Raw genomic sequence first — 25,874 nt, forward strand, 5'->3', positions numbered from 1 at the left:
TTCACAAAATTTCTAGATTATTCACACTTTTTACGTGAAATAATTTTTCCATGGCCAACTATTTTCAAATATTTTAAATATATTTTTTATCAAAAATATATAAAAACATCAAACTATATTTATAGTGTTTTGAGTTCAGTAAAAATAAGCTTTTCGAAAATGTCATAGCCAACTATGATTCTCATTTAAAAAAATACAACTTTATGTTATTACAGCTAAACAAACAATTAAAAAAAATTGCTGGTAACATTACTAAATTCTCTGTAAAAAAGTGCCTTATAGTGTCTTTGTTTCAAATGTATATCTTTTATAATAAGGAAGATATGAATTTTTTAATATTTCACTAAAATGTCAACTTTTGTTTATAAGTCGAAAACAAAAGACGATAACGAGATGCGGTTTTGACCAAAATTATTCTCTCAAAAAACGGACCCGAGAATGTGTCACTCGTTTTTCTCTAAACCTCTTAGTTTCGGAGATCCCCTGTTGGGACATACAAAGTGCCGCACCCTGTACATATGCAAATATTTTTAAAATTCTTCTACTTTTTAATATAATTAAAATTAATTATATAAGTTAATCGAAATTTTATGATTTCAAATATCAAAATATTTGCTCTGTTTGCCAGACTATTGTCAATCATTTTGATTGGTCATATTATACTTGTCCATAATGAATGCTAATTTAAATATATGAGAATAGAAAAATAAATGTTTGAAATTATTATTACTATTATTATTATGTGAAAATAAGTGTTGCTCGCTTTTCTGCGAATTTTACTAAACACTCGTCCATATTTTTCATTAAAATTTGATTAAACGTTGCGACACAATAAATAACATTTTTCCGCATCTCTCGAACGTTTCATATTTCATCGGACGAAATAAATTCCAGTCTTTTTTTTTTGTACACTTCCTCTCACTCATTTATCCTCATTTATTCTTTACAGTTACTACGCTTCAACGTCATTTCCTGTGGGCCCTTCGCGATTGGTTCCGCCGATAAAAAGGCAAAGGTTAATGACAACTGCAAGAAATGGCAAGAACAATCAATCGCAGAAAACGACGACCGTTCCGCCACTCGATCAACTCAAAGTCTACAGTAAGTACAAACAATTTATCATTAGTTTTACTCCGAGTTGTATGTATTAATAATTTGAAAATTTTGTTCCTACTGAAGGTTCAATTATGGTGGCTCCTGGCGCCCAAATTTTTCAATTTGTTTATTTTTTCAATTGCGGCAAAAATATGAAAAAAAGTGGAACTATTTTGATAATATCTAATGTAAAATGATCCGGGGAATCGATTGGCATCAAGAAAATTGCCAAATTCCCAATAGTTTTTTAGTTATGAATTTTTGAGCATATGATCTAATTTTTGTTTTTATTTGCATTTTCTCGAAAACTATACGTCGGACAACAATATTTTTTTTGAAAAAGATAGATAATTTAAAGAGCTTTCCAACGATAGTACACTTCATGGGGTTATCTCTGATAGTTCCGGAGCTATTGCTCGAGAAATGTTCCGGGTACCCAAAATCGCCAAAAACTGCGACGAAAATTGAAAAATCAAACATCAAAAAATCGAACATATGGACTTTTTGTGGACTAAAAACAACTTTTGTGGGTTGTTAAGACATGTAGAAGTCCATAAAAATTTACTGGAGTGAGTTTAAAAAAAAATTTTTTTTTTCACCTCTTTGAAGGTATTACTCAGGAAATTTTAGCAAAAAAATTGAAAATTTTAAATCTCGTAAAAAGTTGGTATAATACAGAAAATGAGCCGCTGAACTCAATGGAACAAACCGCATTGCCCTACGACTTTTAGTTTTCGAGTTATGAATTTTTTTGTTGAATAAAACTGTTCACCATAAATAGCTACGCAAAATTTAGGAAAAAAAATTTTAAATTTTTTATTTTTTTGAAAAATTGAAATAATATGTAAATTGAGCCGCTGAATTCAATGGAACAAACCGCAGTGCTCTACGACTTTTAGTTTTTTTTTTATGATTTTTTTAGGGAAAAATTTTGATCGCCTCTGTAGCCGGAACCGTTGCCCGGAGCGGCTCCGGGTTTAATCGAAAAAATAGAGAAGCTTAAGCGCTATCAGATGGTTTTTTGTTCGTTGCTCTAAGTCTTACAGTTTCCGAGAAAAACGCAAAAAAAGTTTCCATTTTCACTTTTTTTCAATTTTCAGTCGCTAATTACGGCGAAACTATTAGAGTTGTCGAGAAACGGAAAAATGGAGGACAACCGGAATAAAAAACTCTACAAAATGGCATAGGACTCAAAGCGATATTTCGCAAAAAATTTTTCAATTTTCAAACGCCGATTACGGCCAAACTAATAGAGCTAGGAAAAAACGTTTTTTCCATCGGAAAGAGCACATCAAAATCTATAAGATAGAATCGGTTTTATTTGATTTTGAAACACTTTAAAAATTGACCGAATTCTAACGGGGGGGTGTTAACTTTTTTTTAATTTTTTTTATTTTCTCATTTACGGCTAAACTATTCTAAAAAGTGGAAGTATTTTGATTCATACCTATGCAAAATGATCCGGGGAATCGATTGGCATCAAGAAAATTGCCAAATTCCCAATAGTTTTTTAGTTATGATTTTTTGCGTATATGATCTAATTTTTGCTTTTATTTGCATTTTCTCGAAAACTATAAGTCGGACAACAATAATCTTTTTTGCAAATGATAGATCATTAAAAGAGCTTTCCAAAGATAGTACACATCATAGGGTTATCTCTAATAGTTCCGGAGTTATTGCTTGATAAATGATCCGGGTACCAGAAATCGACAAAATTCGGGACAAAAATTGAAAAAATCAAACATCAAAAATTCGAACATATGAACTTTTTTTGACTTTTAACAACTGTAGAGGAATGTAAGGGTATATACAAGTCCAAAAACCTACGATAGAACGAGTTTTAAAAAAAAATAATTTTTTCACCTTTTTGAAGGTAAGTTATTACTTAGGAAATTTTAGCAAAAAAAATCAAAAATTTCAATCTCGTAAAAAGTTGGCACAATACAAAAAATGAGCCGCTGACTTCACTGGAACAAACCGTTTTACTCTACGACTTTTCGTTTTTGAGTGATGATTTTTTTTTGTGTAAAACTTTAGGTGTTAATAGATTTTTCTATTTTTTTATTTTCCCAATTTTGTCAAAACTATTCAAAACAGTGGAACTTTTTTTATCCTCTCCCATGCAAAATGATCCGGGGAATCCACTGGCGTCGAGAAAATTGCCAAACTCCCAATAGTTTCTTAATTATAAATTTTTTAAAATTTGACCAACTTTTTTAAAATTTTCTCGAAAATTATTAATCGTAGAACAATAATCTTTTTTGAAAAAGATAGATAATTAAAAAAACTTTCCAACGATGATATACTTCATAGGGTTATCTCTAATAGTTCCGGAGTTATTGCTTAATAACGGTTCCGGGTACCCGAAAAATTGGAAAATATTAAAAATCGAACTTATTGACTTTTATAATACTTTTAACAACTCGAGGGCTAGTAAAAACATTAGAAAAGGCAATAAAAGTTTCAAAGACTTGACCACTAGAATTTGTTAGAGACACTCATTCGCTCCATTCGTTCGTGCTTTAAATAATTTTTTATGACTTGATATTAATGCGGTCCTTTGTCAGTAAAAGCGCTCCACAAACGTTGCAAATCTGGCATAATCTCAGTGGACGACGTCCTTAATGAATAAATAACGACACCGTAATGCAGTAATCTTCAATATTTGTCTTGTGTGTCTGCGTATTTTTCTGTTGGATGAGGAGCTAGAGAGCAGAGCCGTAATAAGCACTCTATATTAATCTCAATTGCATTAATATTTAAAATGGGGCCTTAATGTGACGTCATAAGCGGATGGGCGGCCCTACAATGCACAGACGGGCTTTTATAATTGCATTGTACGCCAGAACATCAAGCTACATTAAGAGTGACAAATGTGAACGGCTCTACTCTGTCGCAAACATCGCGCACTGAAATATTTTCGCATTGGGACCACCGTAATTAAAACTATTAATAAAAAAAATCTAATGAACACAAAGGAAATGGACACGGCTTTATCAACGGTGTAATTGAGAGAATTACACTCCTTTCATAACATTCCACCTTTCATATATTCACTTATTTTTTTATTCCGATTTAAAAAAGCTTTCATTTATGAATTCTATAATTGGTCCAAGTACCTATTTTTCTACTTCCAAGTTCTAAGACTTATTAGAACTTAATTAGAACTTATCGATGTCTCTAAATTTTTAGAATCATAAGTTTAAAACTTTTTCGGAAAGTAAGAAATTACTAGAATTTTCACTAATAATTTTTCTAAAAAAAATTAACATTTTTTATTGTTTAACATTTTTAATCAGTTGTCTTTAATAGAATTCTAAGTTCTAAGATCGTGTCTTAAGTTTCTAAAATTTTTTTTTAACTTTTCTGAGAGCATATTATTTTTCCAAAATTCTATTAACTTATTCTTAGATTCCAATTTCTAAAAAAAAGCTTTCATTTGTGAATTCTAATAATCAGTGTGAGTATGATTTTTTTTACTTCCATGTTCAGAAATTTAAGGTCTAAATCATTAGAACTTTAGGTAACCTACTGTAGTTTCATCTATATTTCTAGATTTTTAGAATCATAATGTTTCGACTATTTTAGAAAGTCAGAAATTACTACAGTTTTTATTAATCATTTTATGAAACTGTAGAGCTTTCTAAGAAATCTAACTTTCAATTTGTAAAACTTTAGGAACATCTATCACATTGGATTTAAGATTAGAATTATTAGAACTTTAAATAACCTGCTATCGTTTCATCGATATTTCTAGACTTTTAGAATTACAATTTTGCAACCATTTTGGAAAGTTAGAAATTGATAGGATTTTCACTAATCATTTTTATGAAATCGTAGAATTTTCTAAGAGATCTAACTGTGAGTTAGTTAAAATTGTTATGCAATTTCTAATCAAATTCGTCAGTTTTTTTATGATTCAACTTTTTTTTAATTAATTTATTAATAGAATTCTAAGATCGTGTTCAAAGTTTCTAAAATTTCTGGTATTTAAAAAGTTAATTCAAAGATTTGTTAAACTTTTCTAGGAAGCAGATTATAAGTTTGAGTTTCAAAAGTACTCATTTATGACTTTTTTGAAGATAGAACATCAAATTACAAAATTCTAATTGAATTATATTTTTACTTCTAAAAATTTCAATACGACTAATTTTTCTAAACACCACTTTTCCACTATTCTACATGAATTATTCTTAATTTTCAAAAAAAATGCTTTTATATTTGTACATTCTAAAATTCAGAAATCTATATTTTAATTTAAGATTTAAATTATTAGATCTTTACATAACCTTCTATTGTTTCGATACTTGGATAGAATTATAATTTTACAAATTTTTTTTGGAAAGCCAGAGATTACGAGAATTTTCACTTATCATTTTTATGGAATCATTAAGTTATCTAAGAAATTTAAGTTTAAATTTCTAAGTTTTTAGGAGCATTGGTTTAAATCGTGATATAATTCCTAACCAAGTTCGTTTATTTTTAATCATTTAACAATTATAATTAAATAGAGTTAAAAAAAGTAAGATATGGTCTCAAGTTTCTAAAATTTTTGGTATTTAAAAAAGTGAATTCAAAGACTTTTTCACTTCTCCAAAAAACAAATTATAAGTTTGTGTTTCTTAAATACACATTTATAACTTTTTTAAGATTGAAATACTTACAGATTATAAAATTCTAACTAAGTTCTACTTCCAAAATTTTTTTACTACATTTTTAAATACCACATTTCTAATATAAAAAACTTTCGTTAGTGAATTCTAAAATTCAGAAACCTATATTTCTTGGTCTGACTAGGTGTCTGTTTTTCTACATTTGTTCTAAAATTTAAGATTCATATTATTAGAACTTTAAATTACCTACTAACGATATTTCTAAATTTCTAGAAATAACTATATTTTTTTTAATCTAAGAGGTTTCCAAAAAATGTAACTTTAAATTTCTAAGATTTTAGAAACATATAAAACAATGTTTTAAATTGTAATACAATTTCTAACCAAATTCGAGTTTCTAAAATTTCTTATTTAAATATTCATTTATTTGTGTTCGTAAGAGCTCATTTATAACTTTTTGAAGATAATTACAAAATTCTTTAACTAATTTTCACTTTTTATTTAGACTACTTTTTTTTTCATAATTCTGTTCTTCCATATATGGATTTTAATGTATTATTATTTATTGAATTCTAAAACGTTTCTAGAATTCCAAATATTCCCAAAAATTCCCAGAAAAAACTTTTTACTTAAAATACCAAATATTTGTGCGTAAAAACAACTAAGATTCGTTTGACGTTCCACCGTCTAAAATTAGCTATTTATGAATCCGCTAAAAACACTCTCCTCAATCTTTTCCACCTAATGATTGCATTAATGATGAGTAATAACGTGAAGAAACGCACATTCAGACTCCATTGGCACTCGTCCAAACTAGTTCGCAAACTTTCCAACAATAGCTCTTCTTATCTGTTTATTGTACGATTTCGGAATCACATCACTAATGAGGATTTAAAACCTCCTTAATTGATGGATAAAGACGAATAACCCCATTCGGAAATAAATCACTCAATGACCTCAATAAATCACCCACCTTTTCGGTGATTTTCTTGCTAGAAATAACGATTTTTCATTTAATAATTTAATTGAGGTAAAAATTTTGTGGCTCCTGGCGGCCCCCTTTTTTAAATAACCTACAAGTAATTTATTATTACCGAATTTCCTCGGTTTTTCGACGAGAAAATATTGCAATCAACTCATTGTTTAAAGCACGAACGAGCGGTAGCAAGTGAGTGCCTCAAATAGTTATTGTTTTTTTTTCGTTTCATTCAACCACGATATTCTCAGTCGAAATAAACAATTTTTTATTTAATAATAATACGTAATTTAATTGAGGTAAAATTTTCGTGGCTCCTGGCGGCCCTTTTTTTTAAATAACCTACAAGTAATTTATTATTAGCGAATTTTCTCGGTTTTTCGACGGGAAAATTTTATAATCACCCCAAATAGATATTGTTTTTTGTTTAGTTTCAGACAACCAAGATATTCTTAGTCGAAATAAACGATTTTTTTATTTAATAATAATACGTAATTTAATTGAGGTAAAATTTTCGTGGCTCATGGCGGCCCCTTTTTTAAATAACCTACAAGTAATTTATTATTACCAAATTTCCTCGGTTTTTCGACGAGAAAATATTGTAATCAACTCATTGTTTAAAGCACGAACGAGCGGTAGCGAGTGAGTACCTCAAATAATTATTATTGTTTTTTTTTTGTTTCACGCAACCAAGATATTCTTAGTCGGAATAAACGATTTTTTATTTAATAATAATACGTAATTTAATTGAGGTAAAATTTTTGTGGCTCCTGGCGGCCCCTTTTTTAAATAACTTATAAGTAATTCATAATTACCGAATTTCCTCGGATTTTCGACGAGAAAATGTTGCAATGAACTCATTGTTTAAAGCACGAACGAGCGGTAGCGAATGAGTGCCTCAAAAATATATTTTTTTTTCTTTTCAGGCAACCAAGATATTTTGATCTGCGGCAACTGTCGTGAAATGTACACCGACTTGCACGATTTACTCGAGCACAAGAAAACTTACTGCAAACTCCGTTTCACATGCAAATGCGACGCGAACAAGTCGAGTAAGTGTTTTTTTTTGTTTGAACGTTTTCTGGACGGTTTCTAAAATTGCGTATTACAGAATCGCCGACTGATGATCATTCTGCCGCATCTCTGCTTTGTGTCCAATGCAAAGACGCCTTCCAGAACGCTTGGGATCTGATGGTCCACGCTCAGGCTGCACATATGTTGAATATCTACGAGCTGGGAGTGCCAGCATTGGCCAATTGTGCTTCGCCACCTCTTTCACCAAGAGATAACAACACGCCAGACAAAGTAAGGACTTTCTTTCATTTTTTTTTTAAATAAAATGTCAAATTAAGTATGCTTTTCTGGAGGTATTATCGCCCTAAAACACCAACCTTTAGACCAGCAGTTTGTTTTATTGTTTTTAAAAGCTTTTATTTATTTAACTTGCTCTGTTGTGCGTCTGCCTGTTTTATATTTTTGGAGCCAAATTTGAAAGGGTTCGCGTTGTCCTAATGAATTGAAATTTTGCATACTTACGTTATCTGAGTGTCAATGCAATTCTTTGGGGTTTTGAAGTTTTAGATTAAGTTTACAAATTAAAAATTACTTTATTTTTAACTTTTTCCAAAGACCTAATATGTTGATGAATCAAAAATAAGGTTATTTATACAAAAAACTCAAGCACTTTGCGATATTTTTTCCCAAAAATAACTTAATTTTGACTTCTTGAAACACTAAGGTAGAGTAATAAACCAAAAATTTGTTTTTTTTTAATCAAAAATTTATTTCGTTCTACGATGTTTTTTCCAATCATATGTAAGGTTTTGAATTTTTTAACAGGTTTATTACCGCAAAACTTTATTTTCTCCTCTTAGAAACCTATTTTTTGACTAAAAACTCACTCATTTTCAAAAATTTTGATTTAAGATTAATCGACAAATGAGGTACTTAAGCCAAAAATTACTTTATTTTTGACTTTTTTCAAAGACCTAATATGTTAATGAATCAAAAATCAGGTTATTTGTACCAAAGACTAAAGCACTTTGCGATATTTTTTCCCAAAAATAACTTATTTTTGACTCCTTGAAACACTAAGATAGGTTAATAATCCAAAAATTAGTTTTTTTAAGCCGAAAAATTTCTTATTTTGTGAAGTTTTTACTAAACGTGGCAAGAAATAACATATCTAAGGGTAAAATGATGTTGGTTTTCACTTTTTTAACATACTTGTAACTCAAAAACCATAATTTTCTCTTTTAGAAACTAATTTTTTGGCTAAAAACTCACTCATTTCGAAAAATTTTGATCATAGAATAATTGACCAGTCAGATATTTAAGCCAAAAATTATTGAATTTTTAACTTTTTTCAAAGACCTAATATTTTAATAAATCAATACTTAGGTAATTTATACAAAAAACTCTCGCACTTTGCGATACTTTTCCCCAAAAATAATTTATTTTTTACTTCTTGAAACAATAAGATAGGTTAATAATCCAAAAATTAGTTTTTTTAAGCCAAAAACTTACTTCTTTTGTGAAGTTTTTACTAAACGTGGTACGAAATAACATATCCAAGGCTAAAATTATGCTGGTTTTCACTTTTTTAACATGTTTATAACTTAAAAACGATAATTTTCTCTTTTAGAAACTAATTTTTCAGCTAAAAACTCACTCATTTTGAAAAATTTTGATTACACAATGATCTACAAATCAGATATTTAAGCCAAAAATTATTAAATTTTTGACTTTTTTCAAAGACCTAATAAGTTAATGAACCAAAAATTAAGTTGTAAATGGAAAAAACTCACGCACTTTGCGATATTTTTTCCCAAAAATAACTTATTTTTGACTCCTTGAAACAATAAGATAGGTTAACAATCCAAAAATTAGTTTTTCTAAGCCAAAAACTGACTTCTTTTGTGAAGTTTTTACTAAACGTGGCAAGAAATAAATATCTAAGGCTAAAATTATGTTGATTTTCACTTTTTTAACATGCTTATAACTCAAAAACCCTAATTTTCTCTTTTAGAAACTATTTCTTGGCTAAAAACTCACTCATTTTGAAAAATTTTTATTAAAGAATGATCAACAAATCAGATATTTAAGCCAAAAATTACTTTATTTTTTACTTTTTTCAAAGACCTAATAGGTTCATAAATCAAAAATTCGGTAATTTATACAAAAAACTCAAGCACTTTTGCGATGTTTTTTCCCAAAAATAGCTAATTTTTGACTTCTTGAAACACCAAGATAAGTTAATAATCCTAGTTTTTTTAAGCCAAAAACGTACTTCTTTTCTGAAGATTTTACTAAACGTGGCATGAAATAACATATTTAAGGCTAAAATTATGTTGGTTTTCACTTTTTTAACATGCTTGTAACTCAAAAACCATAATTTCCTCTTTTAGAAACTAATTTTTTAGCTAAAAACTCACTCATTTTGAAAAATTTTGATTACACAATGATCTACAAATCAGATATTTAAGCCAAAAATTATTAAATTTTTGACTTTTTTCAAAGACCTAATAAGTTAATGAACCAAAAATTAAGTTGTAAATGGAAAAAACTCACGCACTTTGCGATATTTTTTCCCAAAAATAACTTATTTTTGACTCCTTGAAACAATAAGATAGGTTAACAATCCAACAATTAGTTTTTCTAAGCCAAAAACTGACTTCTTTTGTGAAGTTTTTACTAAACGTGGCAAGAAATAAATATCTAAGGCTAAAATTATGTTGGTTTTCACTTTTTTAACATGCTTATAACTCAAAAACCATAATTTTCTCTTTTAGAAACTAATTTTTTGGGTAAAAACTCACTGATTTTGAAAATTTTGATTATAGAGTGATCGACAAATCAAATATTTAAGCCAAAAATTATTAAATTTTTGACTTTTTTCAAAGACCTAATATGTTCATGAATCAAAAATTAGCTTATTTATACAAAAAACTCACACACTTTGCGATATTGCTCCCAAAATGAACTTATTTTTGACTCCTTGAAACATTAAAACAAGTTAATAATCCAAAAATTAGGTTTTTTTTAGACAAAAACTTAAAGTTTTTACTAAACGTGGTAAGAAATAATATATCCAAGGCTAAAATTATGTTGGTTTTCACTTTTTTAACATGCTTATGCTCAAAAAGAAAATTTTTTTTTCTTTAAGAAAATATTGTTTTGGCTAAAAATTCGCTCTTTTATAGAAGCTTTGTTTATAGAGTAATCCAAAAATCATAAATATTAAGCCAAACTTTACTATATTTTTGACTTTTTTCAATGATCCAATATGATCAAGAATCAAAGATTAGGTTATGTATAATTTTATACTAAAAACTTACTCACTTTGCGAGAATTTTAACAAAAAGAAGAAATACTTAAATCAAAAATTACATTTAATAAAATCTTAAAGTGAGCAAAAATCAAACATTTAAGACAAAAATAATAAATTTGTGAATTTTTTAGAAAACAGTAAAATAGTTTAAAAACCAAAAATTATTTTTTCTAAGGGAAAAACTTACTTCTTCTGTTATGTTTTTTATTAAATATTTAACATGTTTAACTTCTTCTCAAGGAGACTAGTTTTTTTGGGCAAATAAGTTTACTAATTTTGTAAACAGTGATTAAAAAATTTGTTATTTAAGCCGATTATTACTCAATTTTTGATTTTTTTTTAATTAAATTTGTTTATAAAGCATAAAATACGCTATTTATGCTAAAAATAGACACAAAAATTATTGACTAAACCAAAATTTTGGTTTTTATTTCGCACTATTTTTTTGAGCGCGGCGTTTTAATCCCCGATAAAAACCCCAAAAGCCATTCCGTTAATTTAAATAAACATCTCAGAGCAATATTATTACAAATGCGAATAATAAAGCCTGTCTCAAGATGTTATTGTTCCGGTCTTAGAACTGTCAGCTGCAGACTTCCTCCATCTCTTGTTCCATCGCCCTCTATACGCGATCTCTTAAGCGGATCCTTGGCGAATATAAATTGAGAATTCATTCTCCAGCTTTGGACTTTTTTCTTCTCGCAATCGGAAAACAAAGAACACCGAATCTAAGCGTGCTTTGAACCAAGCAAAGACGTATTTACATAGCCGTTTAAAAACAAAAAGAGGAAATTGCCACTTAGATGTCTTTAGTTTGTGCCGCCATCTGTGTTTCTCTATCGGATCTCAATCTGCAAACACGGCCCGCTCTCAAAGAAACTTGTACGATTCAAACAAACACACGCACTAAAGCACCAATTAATTTCAACACGGTGTACAATTTTTCGGCCTCTAATAAACCAAACAAATGCGCTTTGTCACCGGACGCGTCTTCAATCGGATTTTTGTTTGCGTTTGTCCAATTTGCATTTTGTGCGCTGGCAAGTGTCGAATAACGTGCAATTTCCGGCACAAAAACACATCACAATAATAAATTAGATAGCAGGAGTCGTAATCACAGGGCGAGTTCGGCGTTCCTTCAAAGCCCTAATCTATCGTCTAATGTCTCTCTCCTGCTGCTGCCGCCGCCGCTGATCCGATATCGGAAGCCCACCCCCGACTTTTGCAATTACCAAAATCTATAACGGCAAAAGTGGGAAATAACTGATTTATAAAGGAGGAAGAGACGATCCGGACCCCTGGGAAGCCACTGATAAGCCATAATTATGGAGCTGTCTTTGTAAATAACTGTTTTTTACAAATTTATGAAGCAGCTTTAGCATGCGAGAGTTTTAGATAAAAAAAACAGCCAATTTTGTTGCGTTGTTTCAAGTTTACTGTAAATTCACTTTCGCTTCATGTGTTTATTTAAAGAAATGAACAAAAATAACATAATTGGAGACAATATTTGTTGCAAGTTGATGAACTTTTCTTTCTTTTTTATTATTTTTTACGAAATTTTTTCAAGTCATTGATTTTAAGATTAAATGTAGGTACTATGTGTTTTAAACAGAAGAGAATTTTTTTGCAAAAACTATTCCGAGTTTTTTTTCTTTTTCGGGAATAATGTGTTCACAAGAGAATACTCAAAATTTTCTCTATTTGCTATTCTATATTTACATTTTTTGTCTATTATTGATTTACTACACTTTTTGTATATCCCCAAGTTTTCCTTTTGTTCTGTTTTCTTTTTCTGATGAAAAATAAGATAAAAAATCACTGTTTGCTTTACTTTCGTTTTCTCTGTTATTTGTTTTGTTTTTTTTATTCTACGTTTTACATTTTGTGTCATTTCCTCCATTTACTAAACTTTTACTCACTGTTTTCTATCTTTTATACAGTTTTTTCTATTTTCTTTTCCTAGCTCTGATTTTGCTACGCTCTATCCTTTATCGTTTTTTCTTTTATTTTTTCTTTTATCTCTTCATTTTTCTTTGTTTTCTTTTCTTTATTCTCACTTATCTAATCCGTTTCCTGCTTTCTATTTTGGTTTCTCTCTATCTTTTTTTTATTCCCCCTTTTTTCTTCTCTTAGTCTCGCTGCACTTTGTTTAGCTTTCTTTTCTTGTTAGTTTTTTATAAACCTTAATTTTTCGCAATTTTTTTTTTTAAATTGTTTGAAAAAATTCTTCAAATTATTGATTTTAAGATTTAAATATTAAAGTTAAAGAAAAAATATTTTTTGTAACAAACTTTTCCAAGGTTTTCATAAATTGCTTGAGTGATTAAATTTTTAGTGAAAGAAACTATCTCTTATTTTTTTATTTTTTGAACTCTGTATGTGTATGCTATCCTCCTGCCTAATAGATGTCTTTCTTTTTCTTTAGGTTTTCTGTTTCTCTATTATTTATTTCCTACACTTTTGCATTGGCTAAACTTTTTCTTCTGTTTTATTTTCTTCTTTTATTCTCTACTTTTTACTGTTTTCCATTTTTCCTGTTATTTTTTCTCATGAGAAATAAGGTAAGAAATCACTTTTTGTTTTACGTTCCATTTCTCTGTTATTTATTTTTGTCTTTTCTGTTCTCTGTTTTACATTTTGTCAATTCCTCCTTTTACTAAACTTTTATTCTTCACTCTCTGTTCTCTGTCTTCTATCTATTTTTTTCTCTTTTCTTTTCCTTGTTCTTTATTTGCTATGTTCTATCCTTCATCGTTCTCCCTTATTTTATTCTCTTATTCTTTTCACTGTTATTTGTTTGTTTTTCTTTAATCTCACTTCTCTAGTCGTTACTCATAATTTTTTCTCTACTTAATCTTCTGTTATTATATTTTATTAACTTTTTATTGCTCACTTTGTTTTTAGCTTTATTCTCTTATTTATTTTTTATAAACCATTCTTTTTTGCAAATTGTTTCAAATACTGTTTGGAAGAACTCTTCAAATCATTGATTTTTAGATTTACTTGTTAAACTTAAAGAGAAAATATTTTTTGAAGAAAAACTTCTCCAAGATTTATTCTCTTTCGAAAAAAGTTTGATATTATTTTAATTTGCTTGGGTGATTAAATTTTTATTGAAATTTTAGTAGAAATTAGGAAAAGAAATCCTAAAAGAAAAAATACTCAAAATTTTCAAAAGCACTTTGTTGAAGAATTTTTGTTTTCACAGAAGATAGCTCATATAAAAGAATTTTCTGTTCTATCAATTTTTCTTTTAATAGATGTCTTTCTTTCTCTTTAGGTTTTCTGTTTCTCTATTAGTTATTTCCTTCATTTTTGCTTTTCCTCAACTCTTTCTTCTGTTCTATTTTCTTCTTTTATTTTCTTTTTTTACTGTTTTCCATTTTTTCCTGTTATTTCTTCTTATCAGAAATAAGGTAAGAAATGTTTTTTTATTTATTTATTTATTTTTATTTATTGTCTTCTTTTTTTGTTCTTTTGTTCTATCATCTATCCAGTGTTTTCCCTTTTCTGTTCATTGTTCTATATTTGCTTTGCTCTATACTTTATCGTTGCTCTCCTAAATTTTCGTTCTTTTACCTCTTCTCAGTCTTTGTTTACTTTTTTTTTAAACTCACTTCTCTAGTCGTTATTCAAAATTTTTTCTCTACTCAATCTCTCTTTCCACCTGGTTTTATATTTGATTAACTGTTTGTTACTCTTCATTTTCTGCTTTCTGTCTTGGATTCTTTCCCTTTCCCTTTGTTCTCTGCCCTCTGTTTTTAAATGTTTTTTTGGTAATTTTTTTATATTTTTTCATTCTTTTTTCTTTTTATCTTCTTTATTATTTTATAGACCTGTGTTATGAGTGTTATGACGCACTGTTTTTAGACACCAATAAAACTATTTCTATTTCCTCTGTTCAAAGTTTCTTTTTTTTCTTACTTAAATAAGTCACTATTCACAGTTTTTTCTCGGTGTTTCTCCTTAATAAGCTCCCTATTCTAACTCTTGTTTTTTTTCGTCGTATTGTTTTCTTAACTATATGCTGCCTTCATTTACCGCTTACTTCTTTTTTCTTTTATCTATCTTCTGTATTTTGTGTTTCTTTTTTTTTGATTCTTTGTTTTCTACTCTCCCAATTTGCTTCATTCTGTTTTTCAATCTGTTGTTTGTTCACCATTTTTCAATCTTTTTTTTGACTTGTATTCCTCACTCCAATTTTTGTCTCAAATAAAAATAATTAATTAATTGTCGGGTTTAATAATGGATATTGTGATCGTTTTAAACGAAATTTCGCAAAATAAATTTGTCTAAAAAAAATTGTTACGTTCTTCAGACAATTAAACATCGTAGTTTCTGTTTTTACAAAAACATTCATTGTCATGAAATAAGTGAGAGTTTTAGCAAAAAAAATTTCTGACAAAAAAAGTTACATAAACCGGTAGAAAACTGTAATTTTTGGCTTAATTAATGATTTTTTAGCATAACAAAATATTATTCGATCTGACTGTAGCTTAGATATTGCGTTTTAAAAATCATTTACTAATAAATGAAAAACTAAATTATGAACCCCTTTGTCTGTTGTGTCCCTTGACGGCAGTTAAACTTTATCCAAGTGTGTTAATCTGTCCGTAGCGTTTCATCCCAAGGTCACAATCTATAAATTTTAAAGTCTTTGAATTAGTCACTCCACTGTCCTAAATCACGTTGTTAATGAAGCAAACAAGCCATAAGGAAAGATTATATTTACATAAAAGATGTTCCCACGTGTTAGCGGGCGCACATTTAATGTCAAGAAGCTGGATAATAATCCAGCTCGAGAATTACGATAAGAGAAGACGTGTCTAGAGCCACATCTTGGCCCACAATTAGCCGGCATTGCTTCTGGGCAGCTCGTTAGAGAACACACTTGACGAAATATTCAAGCTTTGAAACGTGCCGAACGATCCAGTTATCCGTGCGAAACAAACAAACACCATCACGTCAAATTTTCATTAAAAAAACTCCATACATTCTGTCAAAATCTCCAGTAAATTCGAGACTATGAGCGAAATTCATGTGGAAAAGAGCGATTCGGACGTCAGTGCAGACTCATGGTCACTTCTCGACGAAACGGACGAACCAAACTCTGAACAAAACTCATCCGACGAAGTTGAGTTCGACGGCGAAACGGCGAAGGGAAAAAACGACGGTTTCCTGACTTTTGACGAATATTTGCAAGAGCGCCTCCTGGAATACGACTACGAACACCAGGAGAAACCGCAGAAATTACGCCGATTGTACAAAGACAAGTTCCGGAGCTTCCGGAAATGCAAAGCCAAAACTCTCGGTATTTCTATTCTTTTGACGATTGTTCTACTACTCTCAGCTTTCGCTACTTTATGTTCGACACTTTCGCAGCCTCCGGGAGACGAACTGGAAGAAGTGCACTTTAACCCAATCAAAAGAAACAACTCAACAAATCATCTGGAACATTTCAACGAAACTTTGAAAAATTTTGAAGAAGTTAGGAAAGTTGTTGCACTTCCGCCACCACCAAGACCAACCAAAAGCAACGAAACTATCACAAAACCAATTTTTGGGCCCCAATATAAATTCCCTAAACCAAATTTTCCAACATGTCCGAGGAAAACTCAGCCCAAAGTCACTAAAACGAAATGGACAATCTTGAAAGATATTCTTCTAGATTCAAATTTCCACGCTTTGGTTTCGCTAATCATGACCAATGTCTACCTCTTCGCTCTATTTTGTGATTTTGCCAAAAAACCCAGTCCTAAGACACAATTTAACCGATTGGACGAAACGCTACTTGAAGATTTGGTGAAGAGTAACAACGTTGAAGAAATCAGGAGATACCTCTTCAAGGAACTACCCTTCTGGAACGCCGAGTTTCTTCCAAAAACTCTAAAGAGGAGGAAGAAATGTTCCGTTTCGGTGGAAACAAGCGACAAGAAACCAGAAGATTACATTTACAGGTCTTGCCCTTTCCTCTCCAAGGAAACAATAGATCCAGTTGTTGTTCCGTGTGTTGAAACTGGGATCAGTGAGTGCCAACGCAGGTTTGAAGAACTTGACCAACACCAAAAAAAGTATAACCATCTGAAGCACACTCAGAAGAATAGGATTAGGCTGTTGAAGCAGAAGTTTCGGAATGAAGTTTCATTTATTAAAGATACGGAGGAAGAGTCGGAAGCAAGGGCTGAGAAGATAAATAGGACGAGTCAGATGTTTATCAAGAAATTGAAGAATAACAGGGAGAAGTATTTGGTCGAGTTGAAGAAAGTGAGGGAGTTGAGGCAGAAAGTTTCACAGAGTCGGAATAAGGAAAGGAAGGATGTGGCAATTGGGACGTTTGCGTTGGCTTTGCCCCCGATTTATGATTATGGGGAGAAGTTTCGCATGATTAAGGAGAAGTTTGAGAGGGAGAATGATGAAATTCCGAAGTTTCGATTTCATTGATTTGACAATCATTTGGCATTTTATCAATAAAGACATGACATTTTACTTGTTGTTGATCATTTCTAGTACATAATAATGTGGCTTAAGGTACTGTATGTTGTCATGGACTCTACTAACTACCTCTTCTACATTTTCCTTCTTCAACATTCTACACTGCAAGGATTAAGAATTTGAAAAAATTTTAAATTCTGAAAATTCTATTTAAATCTTAGACGTAGCGACTTGATTCTTGCAAACGTACATTCTGCCGGTCATTCTACGTTAGAAACACTCATAACACATAACCCCAAATAGAACGAAAATAGTGAAAACTATTTGGTTTCGATAAATTTTGTCAAGGCTAAATTTTTGCCGATATTTTCAGAACGGTTAGTCGTAGCAACTTGATTTTTGCAAATTTGGATTCCGCCGGTTATTCTACGTTAGAAACACTCAATTTTAAAGACATAACCCCGAACAGAAGGAAAATAATGAAGACTATTTGGTTTCGATAAATTTTGACAAGGCTAAATTTTTGCCGATATTTTCAGAACTGTTAGTCGTAGCGAGTTGATTCTTGCAAATTTGGATTCCGCCGGTTATTCTACGTTAGAAACACTCAATTCTAAGGACATAGTAACGAAGAGTTGGAAAATAATGAAGAAAATTTGGTTTCAATAAATTTTGACAAGGCTAAATTTTTGTCGATATTTTCATAACGGTTAGTCGTAGCAACTTGATTCTTGCAAATTTGGATTCCGCCGGTCATTCTACGTTAGAAACACTCAATTTTAAAGACATAACCCCGAATAGAAGGAAAATAATGAAGACTATTTGGTTTCGATAAATTTTGACAAGGCTAAATTTTTGCCGATATTTTCATAAGGGTTAGTCGTAGCGATTTGATTCTTGCAAATTTGGATTCCGCCGGTCATTCTACGTTGGAAACACTCAATTTCAACGACATAACCCCGAATAGTTGGAGAATAATGAAGAAAATTTGCTTGCGATAAATTTTGACAAGGCTAAATTTTTGCCGATATTTTCAGAACGGTTAATCGTAGCGAGTTGATTCTTGCAAATTTGGATTCCGCCGGTTATTATACGTTAGAAACACTTAATTTTAAAGACACAACCCCAAAAAGAAAGAAAATAATGAAGACTATTTGGTTTCGATAAATTTTGACAAGACTAAATTTTTGCCGATATTTTCAGAACGGTTAGTCGTAGCGACTTGATTCTTGCAAATTTGGATTCCGCCGGTCATTCTACGTTAGAAACACTTAACTCTAAGAACATAACCCCGAACGTAACGAAAATAATGAAGACTATTTGGTTTCGATAAATTTTGACAAGGCTAAATTTTCGCCGATATTTTCAGAACGGTTAGTCGTAGCGACTTGATTCTTGCAAATTTGGATTCCGCCGGTTATTCTACGTTAGAAACACTCAATTCTAAGGACATAGCAACGAAGAGTTGGAAAATAATGAAGAAAATTTGGTTTCAATAAATTTTGACAAGGCTAAATTTTTGCCGATATTTTCAGAACGGTTAGTCGTAGCGACTTGATTCTTGCAAATTTGGATTCCGCCGGTCATTCTACGTTGGAAACACTTAATTCTAAATACATAACCCTGAATAGTTAGAAAATAATGAAGAAAATTTGCTTGCGATAAGTTTTGACAAGGCTAAATTTTTGCCGATATTTTTAGAACGGTTAGTCGTAGCAACTTGATTCTTGCAAATTTGGATTCCGCCTGTCATTCTACGTTAGAAACACTTAACTCTAAGAGAATAACTATAAAAAGTTGGAAAATAATAGAGAAAGTTGGCTGCTAATTCTCTTTTTGATTTTGTCCGCGTTTTTTTTTTTGAATTCTTCTTTAATTTCATTTTGAATTTTGCAAAGTTCTTTTTTACAATTATTTTTATACTGTATACGAAATTATTTTATACATTGCGTCTACTGTTACATTCTCAAATTCTCTTTTAGAATCCATTCTGCATTTTTTAAAAATGTTATTTCTTCGTTTTTATTGGTTTTTTTTATCTGTTCTTCTGATAGGAGTTGAGATGAATAGATTTTTTTAATTCTCTTTACTTTGTACTCTTTCACTTGTCCCTTTTTTTCATTCCTCCTCTGTTTTCTTCTATGTACTTAATTTCTGTACTTTTTTCTCTGCATTCTGTTGTTTTTCTGTTTTGTTTATTTTTTTCCATCTATATTTTCTATTTTTTATTCTTCCTTTTCAGGTTTTTATCAGTTATCTATTTTCTTTATTTTTCTCTTATTTAGTGCTTTCTAATGACTATTGTTTATTTTTACAGTAGATTATTTTAAAAGCCTCTATTTACTATGTTATTAATTAACTTTTTGTGAAAGTAAATATGAAAAAGAAATTATCTCCATGCTGAGAGGCCGAAATCAGCTGTCTATTTCTGGATTCATGTCAATTTTTCGCCCGATAACAATACACCTGGGAGCGGCTGCATGCTGATAGATGCGCCCCGCCGCCTTTGCCGCCCCCAGAGGTCGATTCCTGCGATCGCGTGCCTCTTTCACTTTCTATAAATAAATAACCGTCAGTCAGATAGAGCCAGCGATAGCACAAGACGAAAAAAAAATCTTCCAATTAGCGACATTAGAACAAGGGGCCAGAAAGGCGAGTCGTTTTGCATGATAAGAGTCAGAAGGATGTGACAAGTTTTATTATGGCTCCATTTTTCACTTACGACCCTTATCGTGACTTACACATGTCTCTATCAGACGTGATATTTGCACGAAAATGGCTATGGAATTGCAGAGTTTCAAGTGCTGATCGCGCTCCCTCTGCCGACCCTAATCGACGTTTTAATTTACTTAATTGGTGGTTTGGGTGCGTGACGAAGTCCTTATGACTGATTGAGAAGGAAAAAGGCGAGATATCTGTGTGGAGATAATTGCAAAACTCATCAAATCAGAAACCTTTTCAAGGTTAAAGATTATTAAGAAACTGCACATCTTATGTTTGTATTATGGGAGAAAATTATTTAAAGAACAAAAAAAACGAGAAACAGAATAAAGTAGTAAAATAAAAAATATACATAAAAGAAAACAGAGATAAAAGAAAAAAAAGACAAAAACAAAAAATACAAAAAAAGAAAGCTAAAAGTCGTTAGTGGAAAATTAAAGAAAAAATTATATTGGAAAATTAAAACAAAAAAAATAGGAAATATGTAAAAAACCGCGAAAAATAGCAAACATAAAGTGAAAAAATTACCAGGAATAGAAAACAGAGAAAAAAAGATATACCACAGAAGATAAAGGAGGCAGACTAAAACGATAACCTTTTTGAGTTGTCATAACCGGTTAGTTATTTGCACCATAATGGACGCTAAGAAACTGCACGACTTATGTATGTATTATGGGAGAAAATTATTTAAAGAACAAAAAAAAACGAGGAACAGAATAAAATAGTAAAATTAACTATATACATAAAAGAAAACAAAGAAAAAAAAACAATGCACAAAAAAAAACTGAGATGGAAGAAAAAAAGACAAAAACAAGAACACAAAAAAAGAACGCTAAAAGTCATTAGTGAAAAATTTTAAAAAAAATTATATTAGGAAAATAAAACAAACAGAAAATAAAAAATATGTAAATAATCGCAAAAAATAGTAAACATAAAGTGAAAAAATTACTAGGAATAGAAAACAGTGAAAAAAGATATAACACAGAAAATAAAAAAAGGTAGACTAGAACGACAGATGATAGCGACTAGCTATATCAGAAACAGAAAAAAAGTATTTCACATTAACAGCACATTTCTAAGAAGAATTGAGTAGCTCATTTCTAAAACACCTTGTAAATTATTTTTCTTTTGATACTTCTCCAACAAATTTTATTCCTCAGTATTTCAGCATTTTAGTTTCTTGATTTCCTATATTTCATAATAGTTTCCTAAATTTTTCAGTTTTTCGTTGTTTCAATGTCTTATAATTCCAGTTTTCCAATTTCTTAATGTTCTAACTTCTATAGTTTTCAAAATTTCTAACTCTTTCAGTAAATTAGATCTTCAGAATTTTAATTTTACCAACAGTTTTTTTAGCTTTTCAGTCGCTTAGGGTATTGGCTTTTTATTTCTGTTTTTGTACAACCTTTATTACTAAAAATCGCATCTCCATAAATAGGTAATATACAGGGTGACCCACGGGTCTGTAATCGGTCTATAACTTTTTTGGTAATTGAAATATTGCTATGTTGTTTTTATTATCTAATAGATCGACTTAAATCCACAAACTAATTTTTCTATTATAAACAGGGTGTTGTATACAGAGTGGTGAATCAAAGTTATATTTTTTTAATGAAACACCCTATATATTTTGTATAGTATACAGCGTGCTCAAAAACTGGCGCACCAACTCAATCAGTCAAATTAGTAAAAAAATTCTTTGTATTAAAGTTATTGATAAATAACTAATTTTAGGTAAATGACATGTGGCAACGTTGTCTAACAGTCATGATCGCAATAGAATTTGAGCAACAATAAAAATAAATTATTTTTGAAACGGTTTCCTAGGAAATAATTCCCAGTATTGGCACATCTACACATTGTGATTTTTTGGATGAATTTTAATTTTTTTAAATTAAAAAAACTGCTAAAATCTGATAGTAAATTTAAAAATAATTATTCATCGTTTTGTTACGGAACGATTACCTGGTATGAAACATAAAAATATAAAAAAATAACTAAAACTAAAGAAGTTAACACAATAAGTTTGTAGCTCCAGATTTTTTAAAATATAACTTTAGGAATTTCTTCAACATTTTTCCCGTAATCTGCACTTGCTTCTCAATAACGTACCACTGAGTTGGTGCGCCAGTTTTTGAGCACCCTGTATAAATTATATTATAGATTACAAATATATAACATATAAAAGTCGGCTATTGCTAAAACTACAGGGAATTTTAAGTTTTTCTATTGCAATTTTTTCGGAAAATATTCATAGGTAACTTCGCAGTGATTTTTTAAAAACTGATCTATTTTTTAACGAAAAGTTGAATAATTCCGAAATGAAAAGATATAGACCCATAATATTTCATACAAAGTTACATTATTTTTTTGCGTAGAATCCATGTATGCAAAAATATATAGGGTGTTCCATTAAAAAAATTTACTTTAGTTCACCACCCTGTATACAACACAATAAAAATATTTTTAGTTTGTGGACTAGAATTTACGGCATGGTCATATTTCAAATAAAAAAGTTATAGAGCGATTATTGGATCACCCTGTATTTATAAAAATAGTAATCAATGTTATAATTTTGATTTTTTCCAGGAGAATAAAACCGAGACGGCCCTCGACGGCGAAGAGGAGAACGGCGAGGCCGATTTCCTGGAGAACGGTCGCGACGGCCTGACAGGAACCCCCGACTCTGCCAATTCGCGCAACGACAAAGAACTCGAAGAACTAATGGACGTCGAGTCCACGGCCAAGACTTGCATAATGCATGCGTTGAGCATTGTTAGCGCCCCCACGTCCCAACCCGGCTCTTCGCCGCCCCCACTCGCCGCCATCGCGCCCCACACGGACGCCCCCTGGAAGCCCCAGGGACACACACGGCTCTCCCCCAAAATACAGCACGAACCCTATTAGTGGCATTTTTCTCTTCCGGTGGCAACAAATAGTGACAAGTATCGGAGATAACTGACGATTTCTGTTCAGTTTTTTCATCTAAGTACTTATACTGGTTTTTTTCTCATTTGGAAAATTATTTTATTAATTATTATTATTATTATTATTATTACTGATTGATATTTGTAGTGTGAACCCGTCTTTTGTCAGATTCTCAGGAGATTAGCGTGCAATCATGATTCTTGAAATTTGAACTCAAAGCTAACTAGTAGTCCGGTCAAAAAGTTAAGTTACTGTGAAGTATACAGGGTGACCGTCTAAACCCCACATTAGAAGTATTGGTAGTTCTAATGATAGTCGTTTGAAAATTTGCACACAACCATAATCTCTTAGGTCCTGCTCAATGAAAATAATTTCAAGACGCTATCAACTTTGGAAATCAATATTTTTTAATGCATTTTTGGATTGCTAGAGTTATTTTAAGGTAGTTTTTATAAGCTTTCCCTATACCTAAATTTAGTCGTTTACGAAATATTTTGGGTTTTAATTTTTTTTTTGGAATTTGCACCTTCCAGTTCAAAAATCGATAACTCTGCCATTTCTAAAAATTTGGAAATATTTTTTAGCTCATTTGAAAGAGGAAGCTTAGATCTATCCTTTGGTGTTTTCAGATTTCTAAAAAAGAATCACAAACTCCAAATTTTTAAAGTTAAGTTTGTAGAAATTTAAGCACCCATAACTCAATTTTTTTCAATGAAATGCCACAAGTTTTTTTTCATTAGATCGTAGAGAATTTAATTCTGCATCGATCTGTATTAGCATTCCCTATACTTATGTTTAATAGTTTTCAAGTTACAATGACTTTTTGTTGGGATTGAGAAATTAAGTCATAGGTTGCCATGGAAAAAATGTGAGAAATTTAAGTTTTTTAAACAAACATTTAATGAATTTATTTTGTTTTTACAAGACGGACAACACAATTTTGAACAGAGTTTGTCGTTTGTTTAATCAGAAATGTTTTCATGGCAAACTATGCAAAAATAGCTGTGGTTAGTAGGAAATTTTCTATAATGTCAAAAAAACCAACATAACTTGAAAATTATCACAGATAGGTATAGGGAATGCTAATACCGATCGATGCGGAAAAAAATTCTCCTCCATCTAGTAAAATAAAAATTGGAACATCCCATTTGAAAAATTTAAGTTATGGGTACTTGAAGTTGTCCAAACTTAACCATAAAATTTTTGGGTTTGTTAACTTCTTTTCCAATTTTGAACACACTAGAGAACAGATACAGGCTTTCTCTTTTAATTCTCCAAATATGGTTTCAAAATCTCGAAAACTAAGAGAGTTACCAATTTTTTAAGTGACAGGTGCAAATCCAAAAATTTTCAAAAAATCTTAAATATCTCGAAAACGGTTAAACTTAGGTATAGAAAAAGCTGATAAAAACGGCCTTAAATTAACTCAAATAATCCAAAAACGCAGTGAAAAACATAGCTTTCCATTTAAACAACAAAGTTGATAGCGACTTCCGGTATAACCGGAAGTGCCGCCATTTTTAAAGTATTTTTATTGAGCAGAACTCAACGGAGTATAACTGAATACCAACTTTCAATTAATTTTTTAATTGGAACTTTCAATACTTGTAATGTGGGGTTTAGACGGAACAGCCTGTATAAAAAATGTTTAGCCAAAGATTTTTTGTTTCATTCCACCTGAATTTTTTTTTGGTTTTCTTTTATGAAAAGTACATATATCTAAAGGTTAGGATGCAGAGATGTACAAATAAAACGTTCCCCTTCTCAGTAGTTCCGTTAATGGCCGCCAGAGAGCGCAGTCTCTGAAACGAAAAATTCTTTGACTAAACAGTAACTTTTATCAAAAGTTCTGATCGAGATAAGGTTTTTTTGACTGGACTATAGTGTATAGAACTTTGTAAATATTTATGTAAAGGAAAACAATTTGACATATCATAAAATTATTGTACTTTAAGAAATTATTGTTAATCAGTGAAACTCCCAAATCGGTTTCGGAGTTTCACTGAGTTTTTTTAAGTGTAATAATAACGAAATTAGGGTTTTAGGTACCATACTAGTGAATGCTGTGTTGAATTAATTATATTTATAAAAATGAGATACTATATAATGATAATTAATTAGACAATTTTGCGATCTACGACCAAAATAACAAAAAAAAAACACTTTGAAAAAATAAATTTGTTGCCTAAAATTTATAAATACGATGAATGAACAAATCTATATTATTAAAAACACGAACAAAAAGTGTGACTTGTTGTTTAAAAGATAATTTTTGCTTCGATTGAATTTTTCTATAACTGTCTGAGCTAATTCTTGGATTTATTTTCGAGTTGTGTTAGTTGTTACAAGTAGGACTATAAAGTGTGAATGACCAATGTTCTATGAAACTACAATCATGTTAAGGACAAAACAGTATGAACTTTGCCTTGTGAAATTATTATTCTTAGAGCTTTTTGTTTCAGAGTATTGCTGACGACCATGTTATTTATCTCTATGTATGTAAAGTTCTTGTCATAATGCTAGTTATTGAAAATATATGTCCTCCATTGTACACACGAATTTTATTTCACACGCCTTAGTTTATCTCTTTGAAAAACCAGTACAAATTTTAGCAAAACAATTCAAGAAATAACATATTGTGAAAAAATGGCTACCCTAATTTTAGGCACAATTAATAATTTTTTTAATTTTTGCGAAAAACATTGCTGTATGACTTTTAGTTTTCGAGTTATGAATTTTTTTGTTGAAAAATTATTAGGCAAAAAAATTTAAAAATTTT

The 25,874-nt window shown here is 30.4% G+C and overlaps 1 protein-coding gene across 2 annotated transcripts in view; it reads left to right on the top strand.

The window, feature by feature from the left end:
- The window catches only part of LOC103314137 (uncharacterized protein), a 288,743-nt gene extending 263,097 nt beyond the window's left edge, over positions 1–25,646 (top strand). For both annotated transcript variants that reach the window (XM_064355937.1, XM_064355936.1), the window contains 4 exons: positions 950–1,101; positions 7,611–7,736; positions 7,796–7,989; positions 22,757–25,646. In XM_064355937.1, coding sequence (XP_064212007.1) covers positions 950–1,101; positions 7,611–7,736; positions 7,796–7,989; positions 22,757–23,074 — 790 coding nt within the window. In that variant the 3' untranslated portion in view covers positions 23,075–25,646. The remainder of the gene's footprint in view (positions 1–949; positions 1,102–7,610; positions 7,737–7,795; positions 7,990–22,756) is intronic.
- The last annotated feature ends 228 nt before the right edge of the window (positions 25,647–25,874 follow it).

The sequence above is a fragment of the Tribolium castaneum genome, chromosome 1 (genome assembly GCF_031307605.1).
Source record: "Tribolium castaneum strain GA2 chromosome 1, icTriCast1.1, whole genome shotgun sequence".
Lineage (NCBI taxonomy): Eukaryota > Metazoa > Arthropoda > Insecta > Coleoptera > Tenebrionidae > Tribolium > Tribolium castaneum.